At 56.6% G+C, this 13178-nt stretch overlaps 1 protein-coding gene across 3 annotated transcripts in view; it reads left to right on the top strand.

Moving 5' to 3' along the window:
* PTPN23 (protein tyrosine phosphatase non-receptor type 23) overlaps positions 1-13178 on the top strand; it is a 39606-nt gene that overhangs the window by 16512 nt on the left and 9916 nt on the right. For 2 of the 3 annotated variants that reach the window (XM_039525190.1, XM_039525189.1), the window contains exons 4-17: positions 675-751; positions 1703-1752; positions 2701-2832; positions 2998-3075; positions 4342-4422; positions 6116-6247; positions 7360-7407; positions 8306-8362; positions 9157-9215; positions 9646-9725; positions 10166-10280; positions 10865-10930; positions 12141-12286; positions 12794-13102. In XM_039525190.1, coding sequence (XP_039381124.1) covers positions 675-751; positions 1703-1752; positions 2701-2832; positions 2998-3075; positions 4342-4422; positions 6116-6247; positions 7360-7407; positions 8306-8362; positions 9157-9215; positions 9646-9725; positions 10166-10280; positions 10865-10930; positions 12141-12286; positions 12794-13102 — 1430 coding nt within the window. The remainder of the gene's footprint in view (positions 1-674; positions 752-1702; positions 1753-2700; positions 2833-2997; positions 3076-4341; positions 4423-6115; positions 6248-7359; positions 7408-8305; positions 8363-9156; positions 9216-9645; positions 9726-10165; positions 10281-10864; positions 10931-12140; positions 12287-12793; positions 13103-13178) is intronic. The other variant, XM_039525191.1, reaches the window with a different exon arrangement.

The raw sequence follows: 13178 nt of genomic DNA, 5'->3' as shown, positions 1-13178 counted from the left end.
AAAGGCATGACCAAGCTGGGGGGGGGAGATCGGTCGCTTGTCTCTGCCAAGGGACACCCAGTTAGTAGAGCCCCTCAGGTTAAAATCCAGCCTGTGGCTTTGGCGTGTAAAACTGAAAACACGTTCAAACAGCACGAACTTGCTTTTGGTGGGTAAGATCAGGCTGTCCCCTTCTGGGCTGCCACGGCAAATCTAATGCCCACAGGTGGGCAGGACTGAAACATGGCAGTGCTGTCGGTACAGTGCCCCCTCGCAGGGAGGAGCGCTGCTTACCGAACAAGTGCCACCTTTCCCAGCTGTGCTCCTTAGAGGGCTCCCACCCATGTGCCTGACCCTGCTTTGGATGAGATCGATGCCATCCCCTCCTCTAACCACTAGACAACACTTCCCTAGTAGGCTCAGAAGACTGAGCCTGGCACCACTCAAACATTACAGGGTTTGCTGGTTTATGTACCTAGCAGCTTCCCAGCTCCCACTCAGTTTGGAGTGGACTCTGCCAGCTACACAGGAAAGTGAGTCTAAATCATTTGGCTCACTCCTGCCTGCTCTGAGACGTTAGTTGTTAACCCTCTGCCTTCCCTGGAAACGTGGCCGTGGGGCCCCCGGGGCAGCTGGGGTGTGCATCTGGCCAGCTCACTAGTGCAGGCACTAACCCTCGGCTTCCCCGTTCACAGGACGGAGATCTTCTCTGGCAAGGCGGTTACCCACGAGGACATCAAGTATGAGCAGGCGTGCATCCTCTATAACCTCGGTAAGGCCCTGGAGCCCACCTGCTGGCTTGGCTTGGCAATGTGCTGCCCAGAGTGCCCTGGGGTTTGCTTGGCACCAGAGAAGTGCCCTCCTCCCTGGCTAGCCCTGGTCCACCATCCAGCCTGGTCCTGCTGTTCGGTGGCGGGAGCATTCAGCCGAGCAGCCCACAGGCCTGTCTGTGATCACAGCTCAGAGCAGGCAGCCAGTGGTGACAGTCGGCAGGAAGCTGCCCGCAGCTTGGGAGAGCAGAGCCGTGACGCCTTGAAGGGTTCCCATGATCACTGCGGACAATTGAGCCACTGTTTCCTTGGCTCTGGCGGATTCCGTGGCCACTAGAACAGCAGCCAGATCTGAACCCTGGCTGTGTTGTGTGTGCCTGGCACGAGACCCTCAAGTGAGGCTTCAGCCCGGGCATCTGGCGCCTGTGGGGCGGGTGAGGCTGATCTTCAGGGCCAGCTCCGAAGGGCTCTTCTCTTCACTGGGCCCGATGAACGACAAGCCAGAGCATCACTGTGCGTCCCCTCCCCCGCAGGCCAAGCCAGGCCTTGGCTAGGAGAAAAGTTGCACCTGTTTAATTAAATCAGTTTGAAATGGATCCAATTCAGTTAGTGCAAACCCAGCTGGTTGTACTTAAACCGGCTTAGCCCGCGTGTAAATAGGTGCAGTTTAGTTCAGTGAGCTGTCAACAAGCAAACTCAGCCAGGATTAAACTGGTGTAGGTCAGCATTTCTGGTCCCCCTCCCTCCCAGTGCCTCCTGCACACTGGGAGCAGCTGTTCAGCAGCGAGGGGGACAGGGCGTGCTCAGGGGAGGGGGTGGAAAGAGGCAGAGAAGAGGAGGGGCAGGGGGATGGGGTGAAGTGGGGGCAAGGCTTGGGGCTGAGCGGGGGGTTTGTGAAAAATGGCCTTGGACACTTTGCCAGTGGCCTGATCTGAGTTTCCTGTTCCCAACAGGGGCGTTGCATTCCATGCTGGGCGCCATGGACAAGAGAGTCTCCGAGGAGGTAAAGATGCTAAAACACTTCGTGGTCGTCTTCTCCCCCCCCCGCTTATCATGGGTGGTTTCTTCCAAACAGATGAGAGCACAACGGTCGGCAGGGTGGCGAGTCTGTTCATAGCAATTGTTAATCTCCGGAGGGGACTGGTCACGTTTCCAGGGGCTCGACCCCTTCAAAAACTGCTCTGCCCGGTGCTGGGATTCCTGGGACTGGGGCAGAGGGATGAATACGGGATTTTTCTTGACACAGTGTAGAGCTATAGCAGTGCCTGCGGCAAGCTCTGGGCACCTTGACGGAGTGTAACACCCCAATGTAACCCCACATGCAATCTTCCCTCCAGCCAATAACAAACCCCCTCCGCCACCCTCCGAGCAGATGCCCGGAAAAGACGGGCCGGGCCACATACCCTGATGGCAAGGACCCCTCCTGGAGAGTCCTGCCAGCCACTCCCTCCTCTCCTGGCCCAGGGAGCTCCCAGCTGACCTTGCTTATGGAAGCATCGCCTGGGAAGAGAGTCCCTCTGCTGACCAGCTCCCAAGCCATGTAGGACTTCACAGCTGAAAATCAGCCCCAGCCCCATCTGGGAACCGGATGGCAACCCGAGCAAGGGGGTAACTTACTCTCTGGCTGTAATAAGCAGTAGTTGCTTTTGGCACCCGCTAGTCTGAGTGGTCTGATGGGGTCACCCCATGTAGAGTGTCAGGGTCCTCCAGTCTCCAGCCTGGACAACTGGGACAGGAGAAGGTTCAACTCCCCTTAAGATGGTGACATTTGGGATTTAAGTCCACTAATGAAGGCAAAAGGTAATTAAAAGAAATCCTGCTGCGTCTCTCAGCTGTGGGTAAATTTCAGGCGTCAAGGCAGCATGGCTTCTGTGCAGCACCCTCTGCTTTGGCTTGGGTGCATTAGAGCCTTACGTGTTTCTTCTCTCCCTTCTGCGGCGGCCCTGGCCAGGGTATGAAGGTTTCCTGCACCCATTTCCAGTGCGCGGCCGGGGCTTTCACCTACCTGCGGGATCACTTCCCTCACTCGTACAGCGTGGACATGAGTCACCAGATCCTTAACCTCAACATCAACCTCATGCTGGTAAGGGTGGGCGCTGGCTTTGCTGCTGCTCACCATTCATGCTGGGATCCAGTGGCTGGGCTCGTTAGATGCAGTTCATTTAAAGGGATTTCACCAAAGCTGGCGAGGCGAGGGGAGAAGGCGACGCACTTGGCATTGGGCCTAGCCTTGTCTCATTTTTCAAAGGCCGGTTGGAGTGGGAGCCACCCTTGGACAGAGCTGGATAAAGACGGAGTTGTCCCAGTACCTTGGCACGTGCAGATTGTAAGCCTGCTGTCTGCTTAGAGGGAAATTATCTGTCTGAAAAAGGTGGCCAAGAGTGTCTTCCGGTGTCTGTCCTTGTTCAGGAGAGATCCCAGAGCACTGTGGTAGGGGAGGAATCCTGTGTCCGGCTCCAGGACATACACTGATCCCCACAGGGGCAAGAGGAATATTTTTCTCTCCATCCGCAGGGTTGCACGGCTGGATACATGCCTTGTGAGGTCTGCGCGCTTTCCTCAGAAAGTGCCTGGTCCCCGGTCTGTCGGGTTGGGATACTGAACTCTCGGGCCTAATGGCCTGTGTAGCAAAGGGAGTTCTATGTGTCAAATCGAGGAGAGTAAAATGTGGTAAGGGAAGAAGTAGGGGGCTGTTGACAGAGCAGATGGAAATACCTTGACATTGTCCTTCTCCCGGTAGAGAAGAAAGGTAGAGGTGGGTGTGAAGGCAGCTGACCTGGCTTACTGCATCAGGGGATCCCATTATAACAGCACCCTGCCTCTTGCATGCTCTTTGCTTCATCCATTCTAATGTGCTGCTCTGGAGGCATCAGGCTGAGGGCCATTGTCTGGCCAGCACCTGGGCCTTGAAAGGGAGGAAGGGGTTGGATTTTGACTCTCCAAATGAGATGGCTTTATTGGCTGAGCATAGGTGAAGTCCTGCCTCTGCGGCCAGCTCGCTTTAGCTAGGGGAAAGAGTGGTGGAAGTGTTCGATTGACAGCCCTCGGGATTGGGCAGACAGAGCCCTGTGCTGGCGGGGGCTGACCTACAACGTTTTTCAGCTCAGGTCTCCAGAGCCAGTGCAGCCCTGTCCCCTACGTGGGCCCACCAGCCTACCTCAGTCCTAGGATCGCCCCTGGAAGTTAGAGGGGAGATCTGTCTCCAAGGCCATTCAGTCCGTGCTTGGCCTCGCACCTGAGCCCTCCAACGCGGCGGTGGGGTTTTGTCCACTGGAGACTGGGTCGAATCCATGTGCTGACTTCACGTAGGCCAGTGCCTTGGGGTAGTGACTCATGGTTTCCACTGATGGGCTGGCTTTGAATGGCAATGGAGGCGAGAGGCTTTCTGTGCATGGCTAGTCCCATGAGCTGTTCTGGCTCGTAGACCAGAAAGCTGGTCTGCGTTGGCCTGTCAAGCATGGTAGACTGGAGCCACTGCTGAGTGACTCTCCTTTGGGGCTGGCCGAGTTTGGGCAGGGGTGACTTTGAGGAGCCCAGGAATGCAGTGAAGTCTCTGGGGAGAGCTGAGCGTCTCCATTGCTTTTCCTGGAAGGGCCAAGCTCAGGAGTGTCTCTTGGAGAAGTCGATGCTGGACAACAGGAAGAGTTTCCTCGTGGCCAGGATCAGCGCCCAGGTGAGTTGCTCAGGAAGCTCTGCTGCACTACACTCTGTGGGCACCTTAACCGCGATTGAGACGGATCCCGGCCTGCTGCCCTGCCACGTACAAGAACAACTCCACGGGAGTCTCTGAACCCCGGGAACCAGCTGAGGTGGTTTGCAAGCAGAGAAGGAAATCCCTATAAACATTCACTGCTGTGTGGGTGGCAGGGTGGGGAACATTCGCTCTCTGCTAGAGCGTGAGGGCAAGCGAGTAACAGTTTAAAGACTAAGCCCTTAAAAGTCAAGTCATTTGAGTTAGTCAGTGTCTGAATTTGACATGATCTTGTCCGAATGAGGGCACGGGCTCAGGCCTTCCGGCGACCGATTGAGAGAGCCCTGTAAACTGCAATACCTGGGCACTGTATGGCAGCCGGAACTCCAGCCTGCCTTTAATTTCCTGCCAAGTAATGCACATTGGAAAACATAATCCCAATCATACATATAAAATGATGGGGTCTAAATTAGCTGTTACCACTCGAGAGATCTTGAAGTCATTGTGGATAGTTCTCTGAAAACATCCACTCAATGTGCAGCAGCAGTCAAAAAAGCGAACAGACTGTGGGGAATCATTAAGAAAGGGATTGATAATAAGACAGAAAATATCATATTGCCTCTATATAAATCCATGGTATGTCCACATCTTGAATACTGCATGCAGATGTGGTCTCCCCATCTCAAAAGATATATTGGCATAGGAAAAGGTTCAGAAAACTGCATCAAAACTGATTAGGGGCCTGGAACGGCTTCCATATGAGGAAAGATTAAAAAGGCTGGGACTTTTCATCTTGGAAAAAACGGGGGATAGGATAGAGATCTATAAAATCATGACTGGTGTGGAGAAAGTTAAATAAGGAGTGTTCTTTACTCCTTCTCATAGCACAAGAACTAGGGGTCACCAAATGAAATTAATAAGCAGCAGGTTTAAAACAAAGAAAGCATTTTTTCACACAACATACAGTCAGTCTGTGGAACTCCTTGCCAGAGGATGTTGTGAAGGCCAAGACCATAACAGGGTTCAAAAAAGAACTAGATAAGTTCATGGAGGATAGGTCCATCAATGGCTATTAGCCGGGCTGGGCAGGGATGGTGTCCTTAGCCTCTGTTTGCCAGAAGCTGGGAATGGGCGACAGGGGATGGATCACTTGATGGTTACCTGTTCTGTTCATTCCCTCTGGGGCACCTGGCATTGGGCACAGTCAGTAGACAGGATACTGGGCTAGATGGACCTTTGGCCTGACCCAGTATGGCCCTTTCTTATGTTCTTAACTGGCACTAGGGCAGGGGTTGGCAACCTTTCAGCAGTGCTGTACCGAGTCTTCATTTATTCACTCTGATTTAAGATTTTGCGTGCCGGTAATACATTTTAATGTTTTTAGAAGGTCTCTTTCTATAAGTCTATAATATATAACTAAACAATTGTTGTATGTAAAGTAAATAAGGTTTTTAAAATGTTTAAGAAGCTTCATTTAAAATTAAATTAGAATGCAGGGCCCCCCCCCCGGACTGGTGGCCGGGACCTGGGCAGTGTGAGTGCCACTGAAAATCAGCTCACGTGCCGCCTTCGGCACCCGTGCCATAGGTTGCCTACCCCTGGCCTAGGGCTTTCTCCTGGGATTCTGATGCTGTGACTCCGCCCTGAAATGCCTCTTGACCGTCTGTCCACATAGGTAGTGGACTACTACAAAGAGGCCTGCCGGGCTTTGGAGAACTCGGACACAGCCTCGCTGCTGGGGAAGATTCAGAAGGACTGGAAGAAGCTGGTGCAGATGAAGATCTACTATTTTGCTGCTATCGCTCATGTAAGTGGGAAGAATGAGGCTGTGCATTGGGAGTTTCACCCTGGCTGCCCAAGAGGAATGGCCTCGCGTCCCTCCACTTGTGGGTGGCTGCGGCTGCTTAAACCTGCTGGGAGGTGGTTAGGGTGACCAGATGTCCCGATTTTATTGGGACTGTCATGATATTTGCTTGTTTGTCCCGCGTCCCGACCAATGTTAGGTCGGGACACTGGACAAACAAGCAAAGGCTCCCGCGCACAGGCGGAGCCCGGAAGGGCTTGCGCCCCCCCACCCCCGACTCTGCCTCCTCCTTCCCCCATTGGATCCCTCCCCAAATCCCCGCCTCTTCCCCAAGCACTGGAGGGAGGCCCGGGAGACGCAGGGGAGCGCGGGGCCGGGGTGAGTGTGGGTCCGGCCTGGCTCTGAGCGCAGGCAGGACTCAGGCGGGGCAGTACCTGGAGGAGGAGCAGGGAGGCGGCCTGTGGGGCCAGGCGGCGGTCGTTCTCCTCACCTGGGCAGTGGGACTCGGGAGCAGCCGCTGCTGCAGCTCCCACTGCTGCGGCGGGAGGAAGCGGCTGCTGGCCAAGCACATGGTGCTTGGCGGCTGCGTCTCTGGTGCCCAGGGCGCGAACCCCCCGAGCCCGGGCCTGCTGCGGGGACCCAGCGCGCATGCTGCACCCAGCCCCTGGCCAGTCGTGTCTGGGTTGCCTGCCCAGCTGGTGCAATCCCGTGGGCAGCCCTGGGGCGGAGGCAGTGGCAGCGGCAGCCACATTCGTTCCCCTGCGGGACCCTAGCGGGATGGGGGGCTGGGGCCTACTGCCCCCACTGGGCTGCCTGCGGGATTGCACCAGCTGGGGTGGGAGTGGGCACTCCGGCGGTGTGTGGGTTTTGTTTTTTTGGGGGTTTTTTTGCCCCCACAGACCCCCACCCCCACCCCCTGATATTTCAGTTTTGACATCTGGTCACCCTAGAGGTGGTGGTCACCATGGGTGCGAAGTTCCTGAGTGTACATGGGCACCGGCGAAATGCAATCTTCTGTAGCGAGTCCCCTGGCTGGCTTTGTAGGGCTTCAGTCAGTTTCTCTTGAGCCCTTCCCCGAATGAGGACCTCTGCCATCAGCGGTTGTTTCTTTGCAGTTGCATATGGGAAAACAAGCTGAGGAGCAGCAGAAGTTTGGAGAACGAGTAAGTAAAACTGTTTCTGCTTCGGGTTGGTTAACACTCCTGCAATCCAGCTGTAAACCAGGTTCCATCTCATGTGGGCTTGACCTTTAACCCTTTGAAGAGGTTGGGCTACATTGGGGGAACTCCCCTGTCCATGATACTGAGGACACATTGAAAGCTTTGGTGTCTATTAAACTGTAACTTGAAGCCCCTGCCACGTCTGCACCAAGTCACGGGGCAAATCACTGATCGAACTCCCCTACTCCCGGTGAACTTGGGCCCCAGCTTTCTTGTTACTGTACATTTCCAGCTAGGTTCGTTCTTTGGTCCTAAAACTCCTCGCTGGTGTCCTGCCCGTGGAGTGAGCTGTCCCCCAGCAGGGGTAGAGTTAAGGCTGAAAGCTTGTCTATGCCGGAGGATGTGACTTTCCGACCCTGTTGTCAGAAGAGAATCCACACTTGCATGATTGCCGTGTTCCATGTGATTCCTATTGGGTGCCGTGCAGTGCAGGCACCAAACGCAGGATGTGACACTTGTCCCCTCGTGGCAATGCTGCTCTGGAACCTGGGCTGGGAGAACGGCAGCGTGTGATGTCAGTATCTGGATCGCTGAAGTGGTTGTGTGTGGCACTGCATTTCTCATGTACCTCCCTTCTCTAGAAAATGTCCCATGGTTGTCTAGTGGGCAGCGTACCTTAATCTGGGTTGCTTGACTGTGCTATTAATTTGCTGCTCCTTCTTAGAAGGCCCCACTGTACTTAATGGCGTTGGATTGTCCCAGGTATCTTTACACAGGGTTCGCTGGCCTGTTGGCTGCATGTGCCACAGCAAGTGTGTGTGTGTGTGTGTGTACGTATTCTTGTGACTCCTTCCCAGCCCATAGAGGAGTTTGGCAGAACTTCTCTCTGCTTTCCCTGCAGGTTGTCTACTTCCAGAGCGCTCTGGACAAACTCAACGAAGCTATCAAACTGGCAAAGGTAAGCGGCTTTCTTGTCCATGATACTGGATCCATAATCTTGAGCCCGCCGACCAGCTGGTGAACTTGTCTGCATCACGTGCCGTAAATGGGCCAAGAAGTAGATGGCATCTCTGTTGCACAGAGGCCTGGAGAGACTGAGTGGGCTGTTGAAAAGCTTTTGGCATTGGCCTGTCTCTGCCCTCACCCAAGTCAGGGGTAAAACTCCCTTTGGGCCATGGGATGCCGGGCCATGCAGCAAACTACCAGCAGAGCCGGGAGTCCCTCTTGCCTTAGCCACTATGGCACTGCCTCTTGTGCTGCACTCCTTGGGCCCCCCGAATCCATGGGGCATTCCCATGGGGTGTTTGGCTCCACAGGCTTGGGGCCGGAGCCAGTTCACCACTGTGGCAGAGGAACGCAAGCCCCCAAGTTTGACACTTGTGGCTGAGGAGTTTGGCACAGGATCGACCGGCCTTGTGTTTGTGGTGCTCCGAATCCCAGCGGTCCGTTGTGAATAACAAGTCAGCCTGCAGAATGCACCCAAGGGCTGGCATCTGCCAGAGTCTGCAGGCAGCCTGCAGCTCTGAGCTGTTCACTGCTCTGTTCATCTCCACTGGCTGCTTGCTCTGGAAGTAGGTTAGGGGGAAATGGGGTGGCGGTGAGGGTTGCCAGGCTGCTTCTGCCTTCAGGTCACGGCTTAGTTTGTGGAGGGCAGCAGGATGCAGCATTCGAAAGGGCTGCTCAGGGTGTTACAGCGACTGCAGCGATGTGGCAGGACTGGCTGTGTTAACTCGTGTGTTTTTCCTCTTCTAGGGTCAGCCTGAAACGGTGCAGGAAGCCCTGCGATTCACCCTGGATGTGATCGGGGGAAAGTGAGTCTGCAGCCGGAATTGCTTCTGGGACTGGAGTCTGTCTCTGGGGTCAAACCTCTTTGCTGAATCTCTCCCCCGCCTCTGCTCGCTCTGGGGAGCTCTTCTCTTTGTAGGGTCTCAGTGTATAGGGCCCAGTTCACATGTGCTGCTAGGGAGTGTAGATCTGGTCTGTACAGGGGCTTCTCACGCTGTCCGCACTGTAGCATCTCGGTGCCGTAGCTAACGTCTGTCACGCATGCTTCACCCTCTCCCCAGAGGGACTGGCTGGAGTGGTACCCAGTGACTGGCAGGTGAAGATAGCAGATAGTGTCCTCTGGGTGGCAGGAAAACACCGCTCTTGAGGCTCCTGCCCATCTAACCCAGCACGCTCACTCCTTGGGTCAGCCAGGTCCCCTTCCCCTCCCTGGATTTACACGTCAATTGTTTGTAGGTACAATTCGGCCAAGAAGGACAATGACTTCATCTACCACGAAGCTGTCCCTGCGCTGGACACCCTGCAGTCAGTGAAAGGTGAGGCAGGCCGGGCACATCCACCCCTCTGCAAAACCACGCCATGGCTGGTGCATGAACCTGCAGCCCTGCACAGTCCGGGCTCTGGGCTGGAGTGAGGGGGTGGTGATCAGCGGGGGGAAGACGCTGCCCTGAAAGGGAAGCACTGTGCGCTTTGCACAGGTATCTTGGTAATGGGCAGCGATGAGAACACGCTGCCCCCGTAGCACAGGTGGGTTTTGTACCAGTCTCTAACCCCTTAGCACCACTCAGGCCAGGAACTTCCTGCTCCCAGGGTCTCCATAGCACCTGCTGGAGGCGAACAGCTGTTGGTTGCTTTGATCTGCATTTTGGTGGCAGGTGCAGCCCAAGAAACAGCCTTGGGCATGAAGGGAAGTGCCGTGCCCGTGACTAGAATAATTCGCAGGCATCGGTGTCAGGCTGTTCTCTTCTATACCCAGGTGCCACCCTGGTGAAGGCCCTTCCCGTCAACCCCACCGATCCAGCGGTCACGGGCCCAGATATCTTTGCCAAGCTGGTGCCAATGGCCGCCCATGAGGCATCTTCGCTGTACAGGTGAGTGGAAGGGATCTCCGTAGCAAGTACTTCCTGAGGCAGCCCCGGGGCGTCGGCACTCAGTAACGGGAGGGTGCGGATCCTGCCTCGGGGGCCAGGAAGCTGGGGCCAGTGATTCCCTGCCAGAAACGTGGCGATCTCTCTCGAGCTGGGGCATGTGGTGGGTGATGAGGACGCGTCTGGCACTCAGCACGTCACAGGTGAATGGGAACTGCAGGAGGCTGAGAGACCTCCCCAAGCAAATCAGAATCCCCCACCCCCTTCCTCTCCAGGGGCTGGGTCCCCAGCACCTTCTAGTGGAGCAGCCGAAACTGGACGCTCAGCTGTGCCTGTGCCTGCCCTGAAAGGGCCCTTCCAGCGTCTCCGGTCCTGAGTGTTTCTCCCTCAGCTCCTTCCAGCCCGGCTCTCCAGGAGCTCCTGGGACAGGGCAGTGCTGGCCCCTGGCTAGCCGTAGGGCCGCTCAGCCTGCTCCCGGAGGGGTTGAGGAAGGCTCGAGTCCTGAGCAGGGTACCCGGAACAGGGCTCAGTGATTGTAAGTACCTTGGTTGGCCTGGGTGCTGAGGGGTTTTTCTCGTCTGTCCTAGTGAGGAGAAGGCCAAGCTGCTGAGAGAAGTGATGGCGAAGATCGAGGCCAAGAACGAAGTCCTGGAGTACGTGCGCACTGCGACTGCACTAGCACGTGGGGTTTTCCTCGCTGGTGGGGACGGGGTTGGTCCTTGACCAGTGCACACCCGACAGAGCGGGGATCCCCCATTGCATCGCTGTTCTGTGTTTCCCCATCCCAGCTAGCGGGAAGTGAGCTCTGCTCCCTTCAGCCATGGCCCAATGCGAGCTCGCCTCTCCCTGACCTGGTGTGGTGTAGGGTGACCAGACGTCCCGATTTTATCGGGACTGTCCCGATATTTGCTTGTTTGTCCCGCGTCCCGACCAATGTTAGGTCGGGACACTGGACAAACAAGCAAAGGCTCCGGAGCCTCGCGCCCTCCCCTGCCCCGACTCCGCACCCTCCTTCCCCCATTGGATCCTTCCCCAAATCCTCGCCCCCATCCCCGCCCCCTCACTGCTCCATTGTCTCCCTCCCCAAATCCCCGCCTCTTTCCAAGCATGCCATGCCCAGGAGACTCAGGGGAGTGCGGGGCCGGGGTGAGTGTGAGTCTGGCCTGGCCCCTAGCAGGCAGGACTCGGGCGCGGTACCTGGAGGGAGAGTAGGGGGGCGGCCCGTGGGGCTAGGTGGCGGCTGTTCTCCCCACCTGGGCAGGGGACTCGGGAGCAGCCGCTGCTGCAGCTCCCACTGCTGCGGGGGGAGGAAGTGGCCAAGCACGTGGCGCGAGCTCGCCTCCCCCTGACCTGGTGTGGTGGGACAGCATGTCTCCAAGGTGACCCAAGGCACTGAAGGAAATGGGGCAGGTGATTCGGTACTGAGCCACTGCCCTAGAGGGCGCTGTGCTGCGGGAGCCCTCTGCTGGGAAGATATGGAAACCAAGGCACTGGCAGACCCCCCCCGTTCCCATGGCCCATTCCCAAGAGCTGGGGTATTAACCCTGCATTCAGGCCCAGTTCCAATTTGGGTTATTACGTTTTGCCTCCCTGGATTCACCCTGCGGTTTTGTTGGACTGTGTGGAGCTCACCTTCCCTTCCTGTCGTGCTTCTCCCCAGAGGTGGCTGCATTTCCGTTCAGGCGGAGGTGACCATGGGGTGCGCGTTCTGTAAAGCCCTTTGGGATGCTTCCAGTTTCTCACTTCTGAGAACCATGATCCCGCTTCCAAAAAACTGGCACCCATGTCTGCAGCCTGGGGTGGCGGGGCTGTGCCCGGGAAGGGTTCTCCCACTGCTCAGAGGGCTTTGCTTTCTGTCTGCAGCCAGTTCATGGACTCCATGCAGCTGGACCCCGAGACGGTGGATAACCTGGACATGTACAACCACATCCCCCCGATCCTGATGGAGAAATGCGCCGCGCTCAGCGTGCGGCCAGACACTGTGAAGAACCTGGTTCAGTCCATGCAGGGTAAGAGCTGATGGCGTGTGTATGGGGGAATCCCTGATGGAGGAAAGGCCAGTGAGTCATGGCAAGGGGGGTCTCCCTAGGAGCTAGAAGGGGGGCTGGGGATCTGACTCCTGGGCTCTATTCTCTGCGCCCCAGGGATAGCTCAGTGGTTTGAGCATGGGCCTGCTAAACGCAGGGTTGTGAGTTCAATCCTTGTGGGGGCCATGTAGGGATCCGGAGCAAAAATCAGTCTGGGGATTGGGCCTGCTTTGAGCAGGGGGTTGGACTAGATACCTCCTGAGGTCCCTTCCAACCCTGAGATTCTCTGATTGACATGCCACCTCCCGTCTCTGCCTCTGCCTCCCCTGGTATGCTGGTGAAGTTTGCTCATTTCACTGGGAGGAACGGGACCGTTTGCTGCACCCCCAGGCAGAGCTGGCTCAGTCTCCAGTCGCACTCCGGGGCCTTGCCCAGCCTCACTGGAAATGCCGCCAGTGTCCTAATGCCTCTGGTTCTCTGCCCCTCCAGTGCTTTCGGGAGTCTTCACAGACGTGGAGGCCTCTCTGAAAGAGATCCGAGACCTCCTGGATGCCGACGAGCTGCAGGACCAGAAGCTGCAGGAGCTGCTTGGCAAGCCGGGTTCTCCTCCCAGCCCTTCCCCGGGGCTGGCTGAGGTCAGCAGAGAGTGGGCCAAGTACATGGAGGTGCACGAGAAGGCCAGTTTCACCAACACGGAGCTGCACAAAGCCATGAACCTGCACATCAGCAACCTGCGCCTGCTGAGCGGCCCCTTGGAGCAGGTGCGGGCTGCCTTGCCCGCGCCGGCCCTGACGGAAGGTGAGTGCCAGGGCCATGGCATGCTGAGCCTCGCCCCGCCCCTCCCTAGGAGAGCTCTGGCTGGTCTGAGCTGCGC

Source organism: Mauremys reevesii, linkage group 2, assembly GCF_016161935.1.
Source record: "Mauremys reevesii isolate NIE-2019 linkage group 2, ASM1616193v1, whole genome shotgun sequence".
In the NCBI taxonomy this organism is placed as follows: Eukaryota; Metazoa; Chordata; order Testudines; family Geoemydidae; genus Mauremys; species Mauremys reevesii.
This window is presented reverse-complemented; position numbering and strand designations above follow the sequence as displayed.